This window comes from Anolis sagrei, chromosome 3 (genome assembly GCF_037176765.1).
Source record: "Anolis sagrei isolate rAnoSag1 chromosome 3, rAnoSag1.mat, whole genome shotgun sequence".
NCBI classification, from domain to species: Eukaryota; Metazoa; Chordata; class Lepidosauria; order Squamata; family Dactyloidae; genus Anolis; species Anolis sagrei.
In genome coordinates, this window is record NC_090023.1 from 204,004,118 (window position 1) to 204,028,158 (window position 24,041).

Consider the following 24,041-nt stretch of genomic DNA (forward strand, 5'->3'; position numbering starts at 1 on the left):
CTTTTTGGTACTAATGTTGGAGAGATCAAAGTGGTCCCTGGTAAAGGTTCTTTGTCAAAGTGGTCCCTGGTCAAGGTGATCCCTGGTAAAAAAAAAAAAAAGGTTGGGAACCACTGGTGTAAAGTAAGGGGAATTGTATCATATGAATAAAGGGGGACTGATTATATATTTTGTTTGATCTACGTGGGAAATCACTTTGTTAGGACATATCTAGCTGGGAGAATCACTTAAGAGTTGCAAGAAGAATCTAGACACTTTGGGAATCATAAATGTTTTGGATGCCAAAAATAAATATTTGAAATTAAACTTGTTAGCAATGGAGTCTAAATAGAGTCTTAAAATAGAGTAAGAACAATTGAGAATACACCATTAATCTTATATATCATATGCCTACCAATCGCTTTCCTCCTACAGCAATATGTTTTTGCATATCTGTCCAAAACAGACATATCCAAATCCTTTTAAATTAATTTCAGTGTCATATGCCATTTGATAGTAGAAAGTCACACATCTACATCTGACAGCAGCACCTTCAGCCTTGCCTCCATAAAGCAGTCGGGCAAAGGCAGGATACCCAGATCCAGTTTTAATGTACGTAAAAGCCATTGAGGAACTGTTCTGCCTGACACAAAGTATTTGCTTGATGTTATAAAAACCTTTGAGACTGAACCCTAAGTACAGTTGTTTAGTATTTGTCATCATGTTCAGTTTCCAGTTCTTTAAAGGACATTCTATCTTCCTCTCTCCCCGCAAGAAAAACTCTTGATCCAATCGTGCATGGCTCTTAAAGTGTGCTTCATTTTCCAAGCGCTTGAGAGAAAAGCCAGCAATGTTTTTGTTTGCCTAGGAAATCATTGCATGCTATGTGAAACATCTGAATTGCATGGGAAAGGGATTTAGATCTAATTCTGTTCAAGCCTGTTTGCTAGAGTGGACATATATAGCTGGGAGAACCAGTGATTGGCATCAAAATAAGTATTTTAAGTAGTGTGACTCTGTGCAAATGTATTGTCAGTATCTCCACAAACAAAAATGTGACAGACACTAAACAAAATGTGCATGCTGCTTTCTATTGCTATTTAAACATGCTTCTCTGGTAAGCACAGAGCTTGGCAGGCAACATGGGCAATTATTAAACCAGCAGGAGCACAGAGATGAGGAAGTGTTAATAGCACAAGCCAACATGGATTTTTAGATAATGAGGCAGTTGTTTTATCAAACAGGAAAGCGCTGCAGAGCAAATAAACTAAGCCTCAGCTGATCCTGTAACAGCAATCCTAGTTATAAAATACTCTTCAGATATAAAGGGATATCAATAGATGCTTTGAGAAGACTATCGTTCACAATTGTTGTGGGCCAATACATCATGCCAACTGCTGTTGTTGTGTGCCGTCAAGGCATTTCCAACTTATGGTGGCTCGGCCTAAAGGAAACCTTTCGCTGGTTTTTGGAGGACTAAGAGTGTGTAACTGGCCCCAAATTTGGCAATTGGTTTCTATGGACAAATGGGGAAATAAACTTTTGTCTCTAGGGTCATAGCCCATGCTCAAGCCATTAACACCCTTATTGAAATAGGCAAAAATGATAAGTTGTACTGACCACCCCAAGCAGCAGATTTAGGACTCTATCCACCTCAGAAAACATTCAGTGAGGAAAGGAGTGGCAAAAATCTTGGGGATGATCCTGAACATGAGATAACTCTTTTTAGTGGCTCTTCTTGGCAATTCTATAACAGGTTCTGAGGCTGACCAAGTGCAGTTATATAACCAACAGGAGTATCAAACCAAATTCCATGCTGACGGATTTTCTATAAGTGCATTTCTATAAGGGCAATGCACAAGCAAAGAATTTGTTTTGAACACCATTAAATGACCCAGCATCTCTGATTTCATTTTGAAAGAATTCATAATCCTCAAGGCTATTACAATGGTTTAAAAGAGTGTGGTCATTGTTTGAAGAAACGGCAAAGACTAGGACTGTCTGGATCTTGTCCTGAATAGCCTTGCAAGTTCCCAGGGCTAAGAACCTCACTATCCTGTGTAGCTCTCTCCGAATTTCTAAAAATAGAATGGATTAATTAAGAATGAGCAAAAATTTGCCCAGGCACATGTGATTAACCTCCAGTTTTCCTAGAGGAGAATATGGATTAGATTTAAATCAGCAGAGGGGAAAGTGTAGCTCACAGTTCACCAATGGACGATGTATTTCGGATGGTTTAAAAAATTGCCAGGCCAGGAAAAACTGGTTTTGATTCAACAGGGTGCTATTTTGTTCTTATTTTGTAAGGATGCACCCACTTAATTATAGTTTACTTAAATCTTAGAATATCCTAATTATACACATTTCTTTCATTTGGCATAAGGTTTTATGTGCAGACTGCATACAGCACAAAAATGTACTCAGCACAGGAGTCCTCAAACTTTTAAGCAGAGAGCCGGTTCATGGTCTCTCAGACAGTTGGGGGTCTGGACTACAGCTGAAAAACAAACAAACATGATATGCACACTGCACATATCAATTTGATAGTACAAAAAACCATGAAGTAACAATAGAATATTTTCAATGAAGAACCATTTTAACAATCATAAACTTACCAGTATTTCAATGGGATGTGTGGTCTTCCTTTTGGCTAACTAGGATTGTTGTTACTGTGTGCTTTCAAGTAATTTCACACTTAAGGTGACCCTAAGTCTAGTTTTAGGGTGGGGGCCAGGTAAATGACTTTGGAGGGCTGCATCCAGTCCATGGGCCTTAGTTTTGTGACCTCTGATTCAGCATTAATCTTCTGTATTCTAAATAATGAGGTAAGGTAAAATAAACTGTATGATCATGTGTTATTGGCATATATCCCAGTTACTTTCTATCAGATAACCAAATATACATTTAAACTATTGCAATGGTGGCTGGTGGCTGCTATGTCAGTGGAGCAGTCAATAGCTCCAGGATTTAATCTGAACCATACAGCAGATAACCAAGTGCCAGAACTATTTTGAGAATAGAAGCCAGCCCCTTGGATAACTCCTTTGAACCAAAAACCTGGTCAATTCACCATCCAGCTGACATGGAAACCATGAGACATCACTTACTATCAGTTAAATATTAAGTTGGAAATGAACTTTGAGTACTGCCATTCTCTATTGCATTATAGGTGAGAATGTTTACTATTGCCATCCATCATACAATGGCTAATAATGCTTTTAGCATTGGGTCAGCATGCTCCACTCCAATCTATCTTCTGCAAGATGTGCTTTGCAACAGCTCCCATCACCTCTAGCCTTCATGCTTAGAGACTAGAGTAGGGTTGTTTTACCACCCTGGAAGGTTGGCCTCTGGACCAATCCTTTAGTTATCAGCTCCTCAACTATAATGAATTTGTGTAATGTATAGAACCTATATTTAGCAAATGAGATCCACTTTTTCTAAAGATGTTGCCTGTGGCTAATGTTGTAATCTTTACTAGAAATGAATGGTGAGGTAAATGTGCATATGACTGCCTTGTAAACTTGTGTTGGGACACAGTCATGAAGCTATTTGGTCTTAATCTCCCACACTCAATAAATTGTTTTATGGAACAGAGGAAACAATCTTGAGGGGGAAAATAATTGTATATAACAACAGCAAGCAGGTTTCACAATTTCTCTAATGTTGCAGGAAATGTAAATAATAGAGGAAGAGTTTATTTTTCTAGAAGTTTAACAGCCCACATGTGTGAAGCTAGTAACCAAAATGAGAAATGTGTTTTATGACTTATGTTCCAGTTTTCCACATTAAAAAAGCTAAAAACAATTTGATATGGTCAAATTTGTTACATAAATTTGACCATATCTCCATTGCATTTTCTGGGAGAGTATTTTGCTTTTTTATGCTTTTTGTTCAAAATGAGATTTTCTTGTATTTAAAATTTTATTTCTATTACTTCAGATATAATATGCCTTTTTCTGCAGAACTGGGTCTGATGGCACAAGATCTGATGATGGGAGTGGAGAATAAGAGATGATTGGTGGATACAGGAACCATACTTAGGTATTAGTAAGAACAGCTTCAAACATAAGCCCTTTTCCTTTCCTCCAGGTAGTCAATCTGCTTGTCAAGTTATAGTAAAGCTTCAACAAGATGAAGAGAATCCAATTCATGACTTATTGAACTGGCTTGTTCCCCTAAACTTTTAGTGGACACAGATGTTGTTGGACTCCAACTCTCATCAGCTCCAACTAATAAATCTAATGAAGAGAAATACTGGGAGCTGCAATTCTACAGCATCTAGATCCAGCATGGGCAAACTTCAGCTCTCCAGACTTCAACTCCCACAATTCATAACAATTGCCTGTTAGTGTTGGGAACCTGGAGCTGTTAGGCTCAAAATAACCCTCACTTGGGGGTGATTCCACAAAAATATAACAGAGTGCCAGAATCATAACCAGAAGAAGCTTACATGTAAAGAGGAAGGATTGGTTTCATTCAGCAGGATGGAACAGGATTGCAGATCCACAACTTCATAGGAGTAAAAATAATATGTTTATTAAAATCCAAAGAAATCCATTCTGGATATGAAAGGTTCTTGGAGCTAACTAGCTTCACTGAGCTATCTTCTAAGGAAAGGAAAAAGGAAAAATAACAAAATAGCATCTATGCAACTACATCTTGGCTGGAGAATGGGAAGATGCATCCCCACGCTTGAAGAACAAAGGGAAGAAGAGACCCAGAAAATGGAGGCAGGCTGCATGGCCACCCCTGGGCAATAAAAATATCTTTAAAGAGGAAGTTATGTTTTTCTTGAAGATATCACATTGCTAAGTATTCAAAGGGGGAGGAGATAGTGGCATGCTGGAGGAGTAAGACAACACCCCTCCTAAGCCCTTCTTGAGACAGGCATGCAAAGGGAACTTGGGGAAGGAATCTCCCATTCTAATCTATCTGAGCTAACTACTCATTGAGGGCTAGAGACTTGTGCAGCCAGGGATGAAACCCCAACAGTAAGGAATTATGGGAATTAAAGTCCAAAACACCTGGAGGGTAAAAGTTTGTCCATGCCTGATCTAGAGGGATGCATTCTGTTCACTCCTTCCATAAATCCTGACTGAAATTAAGAATGAATTAGATTTCTGATATACAGTAATTGTAAACTGGTTAACTCAAAATGGAAACAAATGCTTCCACTCTCATTTTGACTTGGGCTTGATAGGAAAGGAACATGTGAAACCAAAGCTCTTTTGCACACTACTTTAACCTCACTTTAGTGCTGCAATCAAATTAGCCCAGTGATTGATATTAATGGGACTCCTAACTAAACTAATTCAATAGGACCACCATAACTGCAGAACCAATACCTGTGGTTTCACTTACCTGCATTTGGAGAACATTTGTGTATCCAAGAATTTGCTAGATCCTCCTGGTGATGCCACAAAGTTGCTCTGGATGACTTGGCAAATTTATAGAAAGGATTTATTTATTTATTTATTTGCTTTATTTCTATACCGCTTTTCTCAGCCCAATTAGGTGACTCAATGCGGTTTACATAATACAGGTTATCACAACAGTATCATAAGCCATTAAAACACATTATACATAACAGACAAAATCAAAAAACAATCATTATCATATCATAACGCCTCAACAGCAAATCAGAATCCGTTCTCATAATCCTTGTACCATTTTCCTATGTTCGATTTTACCGTCTTCCTGTATTCAGTTGCACTGTTTAGCCAAACGCTTGTTTGTAAAGCCAAGTCTTAACCTTCCTCCGGAACGCCAACAGCGAAGGGGCCTGTCTGACATCTACAGGTAAGGCATTCCACAGCCGAGGAATGATATGACATTGAATGTTTGCCTTTTTGTATGTTGGAATCTTCCCTGAGTCCTCCTGCAGAATACAAATAAAGTTTTACTATTAAGTTAAGTACTATTAAGTTTTACTATCTCAAAAAATTCCTAGGTGCTCCTGGGCATCTCCATGATATGATTGGACCAGAAGCCCAAATAATGTAATGGTGTTTAGCTATATTTGTGGTTTCAGGTAACCATGACTTAGCTGGGAATGTATCCTCTGCTGATATGGGTATCCTGCTGCAATCTAACAGACTAGTAATCCAATAGTTTAATCATTACAAGAACAGCCCTGATGGATCAGACCAAATGCCTGTCTGGTGTAGCATTCTGGACTTCAGTGACCACGGTAATGGAAAGTCCACAAGAAGGACAGAAGGGCATTAGTCCTGTACTGCTGATCTTTCCCGGCATCTGTTTCCTAGCAGAACACACATTGCCTCTTAGCAATTTCAAAAGGAGGTTTTTTTAATTTAAAAAAAATGCTTCCTTAAAAATAGAAACAAAATTCAATTGCAATATTCCTCAGGACTTTTACTGGCACTCCATGGTTAAATCATGAAGATTTTTCCTCTAATGAGTGCTTTGCCAGCTGTTGCAGGGAAGAATAATGAGTGCTGCCATAGTGGTGAACCCTTTCCCTCATGTTATTGTTGTCCACATAAAATTTGCTGGACATATAGAGTCAATTCTATGGTATTCACAAGCCAGGAAGTCAGTGAAATATGGAAACACATCCAAGGTTGTGGGACATCTAACACTTATTGATCACAGTGTCATTACACTGAAAATGTAATATTTGGCCTATTTCTGAGTATATTAGATCTACTGATTCCAAAAATGTCACCTTTCTTACTTCCTTTCTTATGTTTTCTACTGACATGCATAGAGGATTGTTGAAAACAGCACCGCTGTACAAAACAAATGTCAGCAATAGCGTGAACCCTTAAATAAAGCTGCATGTGTGGAATATTGTTGTATTTTCTGTGTTTTACGGACTGTATAGGCACATCTTGAAACAATTCATATGGCCATTCAGATTTTATTGGACTGTAACTTCCATAGTCCTTAACTTTTGGCTATGTCAAGGTTGATGGAAGTCCCCTTTCCCTCGTCTAAATTGTATTAATGTGAAATATATGTATCTTCTCCCTGAGTCAAAGCAAGATAAACTATTTAGAAGGTATAATACAACATAGCACTTGATGGATTTGATCCACCAATATCTCATATTTATCTAAAGTTGTAAAACATGCATTGCCATCTATTCTTCTCCTAATTTATTTTAGAAAGCTTCTTCCTTGTAATTCACTCCTTTATTGAGGCAACCGATCCATTCTAAGCCTAATGATGTATAACATCTAGACATCCATGTTTGTAATAACTATGAAAATAATTCCCCATATAATCGAAACAATTCTAAAACTGATAAAAATCACTCCGTGTTCTCTATTTGGGCAATTAAGGGCTGTACAAATATGCAGTTTTTTTCCTGTTCTGCTAACTGGCTGGAAAAACTTCCAAACTTCCCAGACTTTTTTTCCCCAGTCTTGTAAGATTACATTGGGATCAGGTCCCAATACTGCTTAACTCAATGCTTGGGCTGTTTGCATTTAATGCACTGGGGGTGTCTTGCTATTTTTCCAAGATTTCAGAAACATATTCGAATCTAGGTGGTTTCAAACTAGTTATAACTGAAAGTCAATAGTAGTAACATATCAATGTTTCAGAAAAAGTAAGATGGTGCAGAGTCTGGAAAACTAGTAATAAAGTACAGACAGTCCCCAAGTTTATTACTAGTTCTCCAGAGACACTCCAAGTGGCCAGCTTCTGGTCAAAGGAAATCAAGTATAATGGCAAGTTTGTGTTCTTTAAAATACATTATAACTGTACCCTCAATTCGCTTCTGACATGATAATTAAAAAATAGTCCCTGAAGTACAAACATCTGAGTTACAAATGACTCATAGTTAAGAACAGGACTGAGACAACAGGAAGAGAGAGAAATCTCCCCCTAGGAAGGGAAATCTACTCCTGAAATAGTTATCACGAGGAAAAGGTGCCTCCACTGAGGCTTTCTCAGCAATCCTAGTTTCCACAACAAGCCACATTTTACAAAATCCAGTTATCACAGGGACAGAAATCGAGGTGAAATATTCAGAATAGGGACACAAACAGCAAATGATGCACCATATGGGTGTTAACTCTTACCTGTGCAATCCAAAGATAACTATATCTATATATCTATATCTGGCTGGAGCAACACTTTAAAAATGTACCTGTTCTGACTTACATACAAATTCAACTTAAGAACAACCTACAGAGCCTATCTTGTTTGTAACTTAGGGACTGCCTGTACTCTTAATAGTCCGTTCCAATTGAATAGGCCAGTATATTCAACATTTTTTCAGCCTCAAAATAGTTTTCAGTAGCAGCTTGACAATTTTAGGATTGTAGTTCTAAAAAGCAGTTCAACAAACATTCACTTGAATCTAGAAATGCATCGCGGTCATCAAATTAATCCTTGCATATAAAGTATCCAGAACCCTGGTCTGTTGCACAGACATTATAGTTTTTCAGAAAAAACAAACAGTGGGTGTTTAAACACTTTTTTTTTGTATTGTCGAAGGCTTTCATGGCTGGAATCACTAGGTTCTTGTGGGTTTTTTTGGGCTATAGAGCCATGTTCTAGAGGCTCTATAGCCCGAAAAAACCCAAGCATGTGGACAATTTCAACAGAAAGGAAGAGACCATGAAAATGAACAAAATCTGGCTACCGGTATTAAAAAACTCTAAAATTACAACAGCAAAACTACAGAGAGGAAACAACCAGGCACAGATTAACACCTCCCAGCAAGAGATTTTCCCAGGCTCAGGCAGGCCTTCTAATGCTAATGAAGGTGATCAGCTGAAACATTCACACCTAACTGCAGCAGGGAAGGGCTCCTTGCCCCACCCCGGCCATTCCACAGATATATAGACCCATTGTCCTAATTCCAACGGACCTCACTGCCTCTGAGGATGCTTGCCATAGATGCAGGCGAAACGTCAGGAGAAATGCCTCTAGAACATGGCTCTATAGCCCGAAAAAACCCACAAGAACCTACATTTTTTTTAAAATAAAAAAATCAGTACTGGAGGAATGTACACATTTATTTTTTTAAAAAGACACCCGCACAAACCTCTGTCCAAACCTACATAAGAGAAATCTTGACAAAACCTCAAACTATTCTTGGAACCTAATCCAATACATTGTCCATAAGATTTTTTCCCCCCATGTCAGGAGTGACCAGTGGGAATCTTCCCGTCAACAAGGCGCAGAATCATAGCTATAAAGATGGGAAATAAGTTACATCCTTGTTTGATACCTGATCCCCCTTTAAATGGGTCACTTAGGGAGCCATTGCTGTCCAATTGCTCGCAGGATATTCACATTTTTATCAGGGCATCCAGTTTTTGGAAGATGGTCCAAAGAGCACTGTGATTCATTGTACTGAAGGCCTTTGCAAGGTCAATGAATGCCATGTACAGAGGTTGTTTTTGTTCCCAAAAATTTTCTAGAAATTGTTGCACAGTGAAAATTATATTCAGAGAGGATGTCTTTTGAAATAGGTATAATGTGAGCCCTTGGTATCTGCAGGAGTTTGGTTCCAAGACCTCACGTACTGTGCCCTGTAGATATTAAAATACATGGATTTGTATAAATCAAAATGGTGAAATCAAAGTTTGCCTTTTGGATTACATATATATGTATGTATTTAACCCATGCATTCAGAATCCGCGGATACAGAGCGCTAACTCTACACAATGCAGATCTGAGAAGGCAGATAGCAATCTGGAATATACTTTACGTCTGCATAAAACAGTAAATATGGCAATTCTTTTGTGGTGCTAGAGGAGGGAAATAAGACACAATCAATTTTCTAATAAAGTTACCCAACAGGTTCAAGAGTAGAGTAGAATATGCCGTAATTTGGCTGGTATAAAATAATAATTTCTTTCTATGCATTGTTTTCAGATTGCAATCCAATGACCACTTTCTTGAAAAGGAGATTTCTTAAAATCAGTGGGATTTAACTTCTGGACCAGAGCCCCCGATGGTGCAATGGGTTAAACCCTTGTGCTGGCAGGACTGAAGACCTACAGGTCATAGGTTAGAATCCGGGGAGAGCACGGATGAGCTCCCTCTGTCAGGTCCAACTCCCTATGCGGGGATATGAGAGAAGCCTCCCATAAGGATGGTAAAACATCAAAAGCATCTGGGCGTCCCCTGGGCAATGTCCTTGCAGATGGCCAATTCTCTCGCACCAGAAGCGACTTGCAGTTTCTCAAGTTGCTCCTGAGACCAAAAAAAAAGCATTGAATGCCCTTGTAGCTTCAAAGCCTGGCTGATTGCTGCCTGGGGAGATCCTTTGTTAGAAGGTGTTAGCTGGCCCTCATTGTTTCTTGTCTGGGATTCCTCTTTTTTGTGTGTTTTTTTTTTAGTATTGCTCTTTATTTATTGTCCTGTTTTAGAAGTTTTCTTTGAAAATAGATTTTGTTCATTTTCATAGTTTCTTCCTTTCTATTAAAATTGTCCACAGGCCTGTGGATATCAATTCCTACCGGCTGTTAGGAATTGTGGGAGTTGAAGTCCAAAACACCTGGAGGGCCGAAGTTTGCTCATGCCTGCTGTAGCAGGTGAAGGAACAAAAAGGGCAGCCGGGAGCGCACAGGCCAGGAGTGCGCATGCTCACATTCCACAATGTGTTTTTTCCCTCCCCGTCGTGACCCCTCCCACTCCTCCTCCTCCTCCCCCTCCTCTACCACCCCTCCCCCCCACCGCCGCGCGCGAGGCCCCTTCCTCTTTCCGCAGTATTATGAGCTCAGCGCGCGGCATGGCGTGCCCTATGACGTAACCCGCCGGGCTCCTCCAATCAGAGCACGAGGAGGGGGGGGGGAGAGAGAGGCAGTTGGTGCCTTCTGCTGGGGAAGCGCGCGGAGACAAGAGAGTCAGGGAAAAGACCCGGATGTGCCCCCTTGCTGTTGTTGCGTGAAGGAGCGGGTCGTGGCCGGCGCCTGAGGCCGCCCCGCCAGGCCGCAAGATGGAGGAGGCGGGGTTTGGGGCCGTGGCGCCGCCGGTAGTCGTGGCGCCGGCGCCGCCGTCTCCTCCTTCGTTGCCGGGCGCGGCGGCGGCGTGAGGCGTGAGGCGGAGGCGAGGGCCGCAGGCAGGGAGGCCTCTCGGAGAGGGAGGTGGGGCCTCGGCGGGGCCATGCTGTCGGTGTATGGGATCCTGTTCTCGGCCCTGCTGGGCTCCATCCTCACGCTCCTGGCCCAGGTGCTGCTCTTCTACCGGAGGCCCCCGGAAGCCCCCGAGGGCTCTATCTCGAGGCCGGGCCCCAGCGCCTTCTCGCCCCGCGTGGTGCCGGACACCAGCCTCAGGGAGTACCTAGCCGGCTTCATCAGCTTCTCCGCGGAGCCCAAGCCGGCCTCGCAACAGCCCTCGCTCCAGGAGTCGCTCTCCTCGGTGGAGTGCACCGAGGAGACCCTCTACTGGCTCAATACCATCAACCTCTTCCTCTTCAGGGAGCTCAAGGACACGTCCCTGCTCCGACACTGGGTCACCAGGAAGATCAAGGTGGAGTTCGAGGAGCTGCTCCAGACCAAGGTGACGGGCAAAGTCCTGGAGGGGCTGAGCCTGCGCGACGTCTCCTTAGGCAACGTGGTGCCCCTCCTCAAGAACATCAAGATCCTCCGGCCAGTGACCTGCAGCGAGGACGGCTGCCCCGAGGAGCTGGACTTCGAGCTGGACCTCGAGTACCAGGGGGGCTTCCACCTGGCCATCGACGCCGACCTGGTCTTCGGCAAGTCGGCCTACCTCTTCGCCAAGATCTCCAGGGTGGTGGGTCGCCTGAGGCTGGTCTTCACCCGCTTGCCCTTCACGCACTGGTCCTTCTGTTTCGTGGACGAACCGGTGATCGACCTGGAGGTCAAGTCGCAATTTGAAGGGAGGCCCTTGCCACAACTCACTTCCATCATAGTCAGTCAGTTCAAGAAAGTGATTAAGCGCAAGCATACTTTACCTCACTATAAAATCAGGTAAGATCTCGAGAGAGAGGATATTTATTTATTTATTTTTATTTACTTCCTTTCTACCCCACCTTTCTCGACCTGGGAAGGGACTCAAGGTGGCTTACAAATCCGGCAAAAATTCAATGCCACACAGGTAAACAACAACAACAACAACAATAATAATAATAATAATAAACTTTATGTATACTCTGCTACCATCTCCCCAAAGGACTCAGTGCAGCTTACATGAGGCTAAGCCCACAATACATCAATAAACAAAAGCAATAACAACAATCAATACAATACAATTAATATAAAAATCACATAAACACAAAATAAACAATCAACAGTGACACACGAGCATTTAAAAACCAATGGCCGGGCCAAATGTAATAGATTAAAATTTAAATTAAACACATCTCATAAAAATATAAACAATCTAAGCATATAAGCAATTAAAACACAGAACAATCTACATTTGGTGGGCGAGGAAGCAGAAGGAAAGCAAGGAAGTATGGGGGGGGGGGGTTCAGAGGTGCACAGACCACATTTTCTGAAGTTGTCAGTGATTGTGGCTTGCATCCACATTCACAAAACTATGACTCTACAGCAGTGGTTCCCAAACTTTTTTTGACCAGGGACTACCCTGACCAGGGACCACTCCCCATACCAAAAGGGTTATGAATCAGTTTTTGGTCAACTTCAGAAAATTGCATTGGATAGACCACATCAGCTCTAGTTGCTAATACAGAACATATGCCGTCCAGTAGTCGCCATCTTCTCGCCCACAGAAAGCCATATTTAATAAGCCTCAGTATTATAAGAAGGTTTTGCAAGACCAGTCACTCTCATTGCAATGGTGTAGTGATGGTGAGGCCGCAGTCCAAATTTTATTTATTGCAGGCCATTGATGGTCCACAGACCACAGGTTGGGAACCACTATAATACAATGTATTTTAGAAGCCAGCCATCTAGTATGAGGAGGAAGTATTCGGGGGTGTTTCAAAAGTGCATAGACCACATTTTCTGAAGGTAATAATAATAATAAACCTTTATTTATACCTCGCTACCATCTCCTGAAGGACTCAGTGTGGCTCAGTGAGCATGGCTTGTATCCACATTCACAAAACTATACAGCATATCTTAGTAGTCAGCCATCTGGTTACATCACTGAGAAAGTATGAGGGGGTGTTTCAAAGATGCACAGACCACACTTTCTGAAGGTGTCTGTGGGCGTGGCTTGCATACACATTCATGAAGCTATAATTCTATGACGTATTTTAGTAGCCAGCCATCTAGTTGCATCACTGAGCCATACACCTCATATTAGACCAGGGATGAAAACTATGTGGCACTATCCAACACAGCCAACAGTAAAGAATGCTGGGATTGGGAGTCCCAACAGTGTTTGGGAACTCCATGATTGCCATGTCTGGACTGGCTGAGTATTCCTTATCTGAAATTCTTGAGCCCAGAAGTGTTTTGAATTTTAAATTATTTTGGATTTTTGTTTATATGTACAGGTCTAAACACAAAATTCATTTATATTTTGTATACACATAGCCTGATGGTAGTTTTATTAACTTTTTAATACATTATTTTTGGCTTGAAATAAAGTTTTAGAACATTGAACCATCAGAAAACAAAGTTGTCCCAATATCAGCCACTCATGTGGATAGTATAGGATTTTGTAATTTAGGATGATGAGGGGTTCTAAAATTGTACTAGACGTTTGAAGAGAGTTCCAACTAGTAGGTCACTGCTTATCTTGCAGCATCTGATTTCTCGATCTCTTTTGCTAAACATAGGCCAAACATGTATCTTGTTTATCAGGAAGGCAAATTTCAGTACATTGTTAAAAATGAAATTTGAGATTTTATTCTAACAGGTGAAGAATGTTTAGGACAGAATTTATTACTAATTGCAGATAATTCTAATGAGAAAGTGAAAATAGAGCATCTAAAGTATCGGTATGATTATAGAAAATGTCTATTAGCAAAATTGTACAAGCATCTATAATAAATGAAAGGGAAAGTCGGATAAGTCAAAAGTCAAAAGTCATAGAGCAGATCTAACAGGTATAAGAATGACAGATAGCCGTTTCCTGTACATTTTAAAGAAGATGAAAGAAACACTAGGTCTGTTGCTTGGTAGGTGTGATGAAATGAGAAAAGGCTCTTATTTTGCCATTCTCTTCCCCCCCCTCCCCCCCCCATGGAAGATTTTGCAAGCTTGCACAAGTATTGCTGTACTTTTGTAATCACTATGAACAATCAGGGAGCATGAGCGAGATGTGAATCGTCCCACTCTTGAAAAGGCTGAAAAGGAGGTCAGGGGAACTACAGACAGCCTGTTGGACTTTGATACAAGAACAGATCATAAAGAGGTCATTTTACAAGCACTTTGATAATAGTGCAGTGATAAGTACAAGACAGCATGGATTTGTTCAACTCTTTCAGTAATAAACTCACTTTTGAAAGACTTTTGGAGAAAAGATAGCAAGGACTTGCTCTCTGCTGTCTAAGAAGGCAAGACTAGAATTCATGTTCTTAAGTTATAAAAAAGCTACATATCAATCATTGTTAGAATAAACTTTTAAATAAGAACAGAGTTGTGTTGGAATCATTTACCACAGGCAAACTTCCATTATTAGAGGTCTTTAACCAAAGGTTGGAGAGCCATGTATTGAAGGATGCTCTAATTTTACTTTGCTGATCATGCAAGGGTTAAATTAGAGTCTAACAATTTTATGTTATAATTCTTTAAAAGGAAAGGAAGAGAAAACTTTGTTTTTACCTTTCTCTATAGTCTTGTCTAGAAAAAGGTGCACTTTACTGTGAAAGCCTAATGGAAAAACTCATAATCCCTTTTACTTTGTGAGCTGCTAGGTTCTTTGGGGAAATTATGAATGCTTTCTCTGCATCTGTCTTGATATTCTGTATTCTTTGCTTATGACAGGAATGCAGAATCTCCAAATGTTGAATTCTAGTCTCTAGTCCTGGCTAGCGTAGCAAGTGGACTGAGATTGTAGGCAAACAACTTCTGGAGAGCCACAGGTTCTGCATACTTAGCCTATAGATACTCAGAGGAAAGTGTCAGTGTGCCAAGACTGTTGGGCAAGGATGCTTGAATTGATTTTGAATGAAGTGAATTTTTGAAACTACAGTAATAAGAGCACAATATTTTTGTAAATCTCAGAAGTTTTCTTGAATTTTCTACTCACCTGGTGCAAGCCACTTCTATGCGTACATTTTTTTTTATTTTCTTCTTAAATTTATGGTGACCTGGGTTGCTGTGAGTTTTCCGGGCTGTATGGCCATGTGCCAGAATCATTCTCTTCTGATGTTTCGCCCACATCTGTGGCAGGCATCCTCAGAGGTTGTGAGGACTCTCGTATATCTGTGTGGTTTATATATCTGTGGAAGAAAGAACTCTTGTCTGCTTAAATGAATTTTCACTTTAAATTCTTCATTCTCACTTTTCTTTCTTTGGGGATTTTATAGACAATACCAATAACCCACTAATGGTGTTACCTTTTGTTGATGGGATTGCATGTGCCTTTGAGTCAAGAAGCCATGTTGTTGACACTAATGCTGCTGGTAGACTCTCCAGGGTCAGACAAGCATTTGCTGAGGAGCCAGATTAAATTTACCAATTGGCTTCTGGGCAGTAGCATTGGGAGGGGGGGGGGGGGGGGTTACACTAGCAGAGACAATGACAGTGGCACTGTAGTTAATTCTTATCAATACCATACAGAAGGAGGCATGGAAAACCACCTATGAATGTCATTTACCATGAAAACACTTATGATGAGAAAATTCAAAATGAAGCAAGAGAGCACCAGAATACAAAACTCGCACTGAACAAATTACTTCTTTTGTCTCCCGATGAAGAGAAAAAGCAGGATATAAATAAATATAATAATAATATTAGTAGATAGCAGAGGACAACTATTAGTAGCGCTGTGGTTTAGGATGCATCTGGCAGGAGGGATATTCAGCTATTGATGTGCTCAGAAGTGAAAGGAAAGTCCAAAGTGATCCAATGCATAGGAAAGGATGAATCAAAGGAACCTAGACATTATAAACTAAGTGTAGTGCATAAATATTGTAGTGCTTGAGATGAGCAAGCTAAAGTGGAGGAAAATGCGACATTTTGAGTCAGATAATTACACAGTGGTTTTTACTCAGGAGATGAAAAACTAAGAAGAAATGGTGTGGCAGTAATAGTGTGGAGAAATATAATGCAAGGATGTAATGCAAAGCCTGACCAAGTCATATCAATAAGATTTCAGGGAACACCCATTAATAAACCATAATCCTAATTTATTCTCCAGCTACAGAGACAAAGGGATAATAAATTGAACAAACAGAACATGCTGATAAATTATTGGAATGCAACGGTAGGAAACAGAACAGAATTAAAAATGGCAGGACATTTTTTAGCTAGGATCTTTAAATGAATCCGAGATCTCTTTTATAGGGTCACTGTAAGCTAAGGTTGACTTGACAACAATTATCCAAAACAACCAAGAACTTTTCATTTTTAAAGATTTCATGTTTTTAAGGTTATGCTCCATTCCTCTACTAAATATGTGGAATAACTGCAATTGCAAGGGGACAGTATGATCTGGTTTCTCAGCTCCTTTCCACTGTGCCAAGGGCTTTGCATTTGTACTCCTAGTTTCTTTATTGAATGACAACTGCCCTTTCGGTGACATTAAGGAACTTTTGATCCTTTTCTTACTGTTTTTCTGCTTGTCTCTTAAACACAAAATTTGTACTGAGATTCTGTTTGAAGGCCTAGTTGTTTAGTCTGTTGCCACAGAAACCGCTGTAAAGAATCTTATGACATCTTAACATCTAACCAGTTTTATTTGGCATAAGCTTTCATGGTGTGTGGATTTGAATCCGCAAAAGCTTATGCGAAACAACAGTTGTTAGTCTTAACGTGCCACAGGAGTCTTTGCAGGTGATTGAAAGCAGTCCGATTCATTTACGTTTACCACTAGTAAAATGTGCCATCCCTTTTTGTGCACACAAACACTGTGATGTGTCTCAGGACTATGGTCCCTAAAATGTATATGAAAACTGCTGTGAAGTGTTGACTTTTGTGGTTTCTTTAAAAAATGTAACCTTCTATTGTTGTTATAATAATAATAATAATAAACTTTATTTGTACCCCACCACCACCTCCCCGAAGGGACTCAGGGCAGCTTATGAAAGCACTCCAGAGTTGTCATGCATTCAGGTAGCATCAGTTTCCTACTACCCTCTTAATGATTTTGGTTCTATTTTGTTCACCTATAAAAAAATCTGTTCTGGAATCTTATGAGTCCACGATGACAATGTCTGTTATGCTATCAGGGTTTACTTTTTTCAAGGATGTGTTTGGCAACAGTGTGGAAGACAGATAATGCTGTCATCATCTGGAGAGTATAATGCCAGCCTCCAAATATTCCATTTCCACAGTTTTTGACTTTGCATCGATTTTTGAAGTTAAAGATGCTTAGAGAAAGTTTGAAAATTTGCCTATATACTACTGGTGATTTTCCAAGGCAGCCTTCCTAGAGCACCATGAGTTTAGAGGACTATTGCAGAAGCCAGGCTTTGTGGAAATAAGCTGCTCATAAACTGGTAGCATTCTCTACTTTCCCCTTGTTGCTCCATACCCATGGTTTTTTCAGTTCTGCTGTTGCTTCCTATGGGACTGTAATAGTGCTGACCTTCAAGATCTCCGCCCTAAGGTTTTGTCCCTCTACCTGTCGGTTTCATAGAGCAAGATTTATCAGAAGGGAGTCTAATATGACAGTTTTAACGGATCACCTAGTACTTGCAGTTGCTGGTGTTGTCACAAAGAATTGATGGATTGAACCTTGCTCTGGCTCAATAAGACATTTTGAAAAATGTTTTCTAGCAACAATGCATACTTAGACCATCTTAATGCAGATTAGCTCCAAGTTCATTTCCTTAGGCTTTTTGAATCTTTGTATTATCGGTAAAGTTCACCCACTTCAGTCTTAACAAAAAATACAGAATCTTGGTTAAGTGTTATTGTATTATCCTCCACTACACTCAGTCTGTATGACATACAACTGTTCTTTGTTTAATGAGTAATAATTCTAGATAAAATATCCCTGGCCTGTATTTTGTTTCATCCTGTAGCTCTGTGTCTAATGTGAGCTGGAATCTAGAAACTTAAATCTTCATAATCAGTTATTATAATTGTAAATGTAAGAGTTCATTCCAGTATTCGTTTCAGTGGCTTTTTAGTTTAAAAACTTGTCTTTCTCTAGACAAAAGCAAATTTGTTATATCGTCGCATCTAATTCATATGAAATATTGATCATAAATTTATAATGTCAGTCTCTAAAAAAGATGACCTTGTGACATGAAAATGTACCTTTGTGTCATATTCTACATCAGGGGTCCTCAAACTAAGGCCCGGGGGCCAGATGCGGCCCTCCAAGTTCATTTACCCGGCCCTCGCTCAAGGTCACCCTAAATCTGAAATGACTTGAAAGCACACAGCAACAACAACAATCCTATCTCATCATTCAAAAGCAGGCCCACATTTCCCATTGAAATACTAATAAGTTTATGTTTATTTTAATTATTGTATTGTTTTAAGTGTTTTTTGCACTATAAATAAGATATGTGCAGTGTGCATAGGAATTCATTCTTTCTTTCAGATTATAATCTGGCCCTCCAACAGTTTTGAGGGACTGTGACCTGGCCCTCTGTTTAAAAAGTTTGAGGATCCTTGTTCTACATCATCACTTGTTAACCTTAATTCTTATTTGAATGTAAGATACATCTGAGCATAACAGATTCTGAGTTCATAGAATCACAAAATTGGAGGAGACCACAAAGGCCATTTAGTCCAAACCCCTTACACAATCAAAGAATTCTCGACAGATTACCATCCAGACTCTGTTTAAAAAACGCTAGAGTTTGAGACTCCAAAACACTCAGAGGCAGCATGATTCTACTGTCTAACAGCTCTTACTTATTTTAGTTGGTTGCCTGAAGAGAGAATCCTTTTCTAAAGTTCTGTTTGGTTTTTGCATGTTTTGTAAGTACTATCTGTATACACAGAGGGAGTGTGGCATAGAAGTTTGAATTGCTGAATTAGTACTCTGGGAAATGAGGACTTGTGTTTGCACTCAGACATACCCATTTGGTAATCTTGCACAAGTTACAATCTTTCAGCCTTAGAGAAAGGAAACACTTCTAATTAATTTTTCCTAGGAAAACACTTGAATTTCTGTAAATTGGAAGCATGTAACAATAAGGTTTGTGCATAGAATCTGCAGTTTGATTTATGGGGAACATCTGTTTTAGCTAATCAAAACAGTTAATTATTAAATTGTGGATTATATTGTACACATAGGAACTTAGTATTGCAGAAGACTAGACTTCATTTGCTACAAATGTATATGATCCAACAATACAGGGACAAATAATAGGCAGACTAGTTATAAATGACTTCACATTGAATAATACAGGATAGCAGTTACTCCACTTTAAAGAAGAATTTAAATGATGAATGTGAAAAGATTAAAATAAAACAGCAATTACAGGAAAACATGACTATCTCTGAAAGAAACTATTAGCATTATTACAAAATTCTGGTAGAGTTAATTTTCTGGATAGTTCTGGTCTTTGGTACGCCCCTACTCCCCATTTTTTGTGCTGCTAATGGGACATAAATGTGGTACTGGTCTCTGGCACATTGAGGGGAAATGCTGAATTCAGGGGAGAACAGCTAAAAGCTGGAGGCTAGAGTAATTAGTGTATGTGTGCAAATATTTGTGAGTTAAACTAATGTAAAATGCTGAGAAAAAAGGCAGCCTGTTTTAAGAAGTTGATAGAAAAAGAACATTGAATCATCAGTTCACTATATATTTGATTTTGAATTCTGCTTCAGAGCTAGTTAATACTATAAGATTGCCTTTGAACATATTTTGTAAAGGGTTTATTGACTTTTATTAAGGACTGAATCAAATGCTAAGTAATTTGCCCAAGGAAAAACTCATTAGCACGTAAATGTAGTACCCAGGAAAATATGTATAAATATGCTTGTTGGCTGTAGAAAATTACTTAAATTAGGGCAGTTCTCTGGGGTCACCATCTGTTATATTAAAGATTTTATACCCTCAAATCTATTTTGAAAATGTGCATGTTTAGTAACATGGCACTCAAATGAAATGTCTTTCTCTCTTGTGAAGCACTTTCATCTAGCACATATGTAAGTGCTGGTTAAATACACATTTTAACATTATATATTCTCTCAGTTTATCACCTGTGATTTATTGCTGAAACTTTTTCTACAAATAAATCACAGGGTATTTTCAGTTGTGCTAGGTATGAAAGGAAAGAATTAGAATACAGGTAAATCCCTTCTAAATCAAACTAGAGGTTAGTGTAATCTACTCCTCCTTTCCCCTGCCTCATAGACAATAAGAATACTCTGGAAATTCCACATGGAGGACATGAAAACAATAGCCCTCTCCTGCAGCTGATCCCTGTAACTTGGCCTTGCTGCCCAAGTCATCTTTTTTTCTTTTTTTCCTATTTAGAGGATGTGGCCCAGGAAGGGAGAGGAGTATAACAGAATTCAACAATTGTCTTTGTAGATGGTGCCATCAGGAATTACTTGGCTTCCTGGACCATGGTCTAAGGTTAAATGAAGCTGGGCAACAAGTTAAACATGAGCCAACAGTGTCATGCAATAGCTGAAAAAGACAATTGAATTTTGGCCTTCATAAATAGGAGTATTGTGTCTATATCCAGGGAAGTCATGCTACCCCTCATTTCTGCCATAGTCAGACCACACCTGGAATACTGTGTCCAATTCTGGGCACCGCAGTTGAAGGGAGATGTTCACAAGCTGGAATGTCCAGAGGACGGTGACTAAAATGGCAAGAGTCTGGACAACAAACCCTATGAGGAGTGGCTTAAAGGGTTAGGCATGTTTATCCTGCATTAGAGAAGGCTGAGGAGACATGATGGCCATCCTAGTCGTAGGGAGGAGGGAGCAAGTTTGTTTTCTGCTGCTCTGTAGACTTGGATATGGAACAATGGCTTCAAACTATAGGAAAGGAGATTCCACCTGAACATTAGGAAGAACTTCCTAGCTGTGATAGCTGTTAAGCAGTGAAACTCTCTGCCCCAGAGTGTGGTGGAGGCTCCTCCTTTGGAGGCTTTTAAGCAGAGGCTGAATTGCCATCTGTCGGGGGTGCTTTGAATATGAGTTTCCTGCTTCTTGGCAGGGGTTTGGATTGGATGGCCCTTTAGGTCTCTTCCAACTCTATGATTCTATGGACTTCTGTCTGGAAATAGATTGCATCTCTCAGAGGTTTACAGGAACGTTTTTATTAAGAGTTACAAAACTGATCAGGCGAGTTTAAACTGAGTTGTCTGATAGAGTGTTTGTGTAGTCAGGAGTTTTATTAGGTGAGAATGCACTAATTGTTATGGAGAGATAGGGTGTCCCAAAGTTTCAGTCCAACACTAAAAACCATCATACTCTCACACTAATTCCTCTCCACTGGAGAAAAAAAATTGAGAACTAAATACTACCTTATGAATTCAGTGTGGGGCCCTAGGTTTTCTTTATTCCGAACAACATCCTCTTTGTGTCTTTTAGCTGTTTTTTATGCAGTTGATCATGAGGTGTGGGTGATGTAGCTGGCAGATCTTTCCCTTCTTTATGACATAGCACTTGATTGAATTTGGTTGTTCCTGTGAAAATACATAGTATTCAATAGTGACATCTGGAGAAAGTAATGGGAAATGAGGACTAAGATGCCACTTACGTTGCCGCTTTCTTTTAAAGTTACTATTTAAGAGTAAAGAAGAAACTATTTTGAGATAACATTCAACAGTATAGAATAAAACAAATCTTACTTGGACATCCAGTTTTATAACTTTGGGGTGATAAATTACATCTTGGCTAAATAGTAAAAATGCAGTCTGAATTGGGTTGGTTTAATAAAAAAATCCCTTGAAATATTTTTCCTCCTGTACACATTTTATTTCTTCTCTAATACATAAAACAGATAAGCTGTTGTTTATCTAAGGCATAGAGCAGACTGCCAACATGCAATCAAGCCAAGACTGGGCAAAAGGAATGAGCCCCCATGAAACAATCAGGCAAAACTACTAAGCTAGCCATTTCCCCTAACCCCCTCCTAAAAACAAATAAAGACTACATTCCATGTATCCTGTGTACACTTAACTTGGGAGTAATCTACACTGGATAACTAGGGTAAAGTTCTAAACAAACTTTGTGTTTTTAAGAGTTTACTTACATGAAGATGAGCAAATGATAACTTTATTTGGTGCCAAAAAGTGAATACAAATGCACACTTAGTTAAAATAGTTATGTTTGATAACACAGAACCATATATGAGAGTTGACATCTGGCCATTTTCAAGCCAGTATGGAAAATGTTGTGGCTTCTTTCTCCTCCCCGTGTCTTCCAAAGCCTTTATTTTAGTTTATGTGATTTTTTTTCTAGTATTTCTTCCATATCTGAAGGTGCCAAATGCTATTTTGTAGCATGGGCATTGATTCTGCTTTTAGTTCACCTTTTACACCTGATTGGTTGAAAACATATTTCTACTGCAGTAGTATGAAAACTAACAGCTGTCATGTTTTCTAATTCAAGGTCTTGCCAGTTCATCCATTAGATATCTAATCTGCTTAGCACAGCTAAATCAGTGCGGGAGTTGGGTATATAATAAGGATATTCGTCTGTTACATAAAAGAGAAACACACATTTACTTTTTTTGTTGCTCTTGAGAACTCTGATTTTCATTAATCTAGGTGATATATCTTAATGAAAGAGGAAGTGTGTCATATAGGTTAAGGACTGGAAAGCTGAGTGAAAGAAATAATAATAATAAACTTTATTTCTATCCTGCCCTATCTCCCCGGAAGGCTGTCGGGCAGTTTACAACAGCAGCATACATTCAATGCCGTAAAGAAAACAATAAAAAATTGAAAACAGGTGATAACATCTTAAACCTCAAATATCAAATAATAATAATGCAAGACAATAAATTAAACATAACTAAAATACACAATTTTAGTCTTAGAGCATAACTTATGCTGTGAGCCATAGAGCATAGCTGAAAAGAAACAGAATGATTATAGTGATATCATTGTTTTATATTTTCTGTGGTGTATTTTAAAAAAATAAATCACAAAGTTTTCTGAGATATTATGCATTGTGATTTGGAGAAAGATTATAGAACTTGTTCATTGTATTCTCTTTAGTTTGATGGCAGACTCCTTAAATTTTGCATTAAATAAAATAGCAGATATATTGAAGTAGCTATGCTTTTTTTGTACATGTTATACACCTGAGAGAGAGAACAGGATGAAATTGCATCTTGCTTGGTTATTAAGGAGACACAAGAGACTGGTGGGCTGAAAGCCCAGAAATTAGAAAATTTTTAGCAGCAAAAGATTATTGAAGAAATATGAATACAGATATTAAATATGTTTAAAGATGCTAATTTTCTACAAATTTCGAAGACCATGGTGACATGGGGATGTCTCACCCACCCCCTGGGGAAAAGCCAGAAACCTATGGCAGTGGGTATGTGAATGAAATACATACTATATTGAACTATACTGTACTAAACATCAGGAGAAAATGCTTCTAGAACATGGCCATACAGTCTGAAAAACCTCCAACAACCTATACTATACTTGTTTTCATATTAGACCTGAATTTAGTTTATTGCTTTAACAATGTACAATGTTTAATTAATAGCTTGCCATATAAATGGTACTATTTTACATATTACAAAATCCAAATATGTAACAATATATTTTTGTATAAGAGTGTGAGTATTAAAGAGACAGCTGCTGTCCTATACTGCCTAAGCATATTTATCTTATATTTTGTTATTCAAAAAGTTAGGGAAAATGAGAGGACAAACCACCAATTTTATAATTAATAAAATTAAGTGGTTACATCTATTGGCCAAGGTTGTAACCTATTTGGATATAAAGTTCAGCATTGAAAATACTGAACTCTTGAGTAATGTATTTCTTTAAGCATTGAATTGCTACCTGTATGCTCTCCCATGAAAATAGAAGCATCCACTCCATTCAGAATGTATCTTCAATTTGAGTATTGGATGTCTGCTAT

At 39.2% G+C, this 24,041-nt stretch overlaps 1 protein-coding gene and 1 long non-coding RNA gene across 2 annotated transcripts in view; one reads left to right on the plus strand and one right to left on the minus strand.

The window, feature by feature from the left end:
- Positions 1-5,425: 5,425 nt before the first annotated feature.
- LOC137096503 (uncharacterized) lies at positions 5,426-10,624 on the minus strand. Its single transcript, XR_010909509.1, has 2 exons — positions 10,428-10,624; positions 5,426-5,860 (listed from the first exon to the last, which is right to left on the minus strand). It is a non-coding gene; the product is annotated as an uncharacterized lncRNA (long non-coding RNA).
- A 112-nt stretch (positions 10,625-10,736) lies between these two features.
- The window catches only part of PDZD8 (PDZ domain containing 8), a 47,966-nt gene continuing 34,661 nt past the window's right edge, over positions 10,737-24,041 (plus strand). The window contains exon 1 of the mRNA XM_060768504.2: positions 10,737-11,900. Within this exon, the coding sequence (XP_060624487.2) occupies positions 11,074-11,900 (827 nt within the window). The 5' untranslated portion in view covers positions 10,737-11,073. The remainder of the gene's footprint in view (positions 11,901-24,041) is intronic.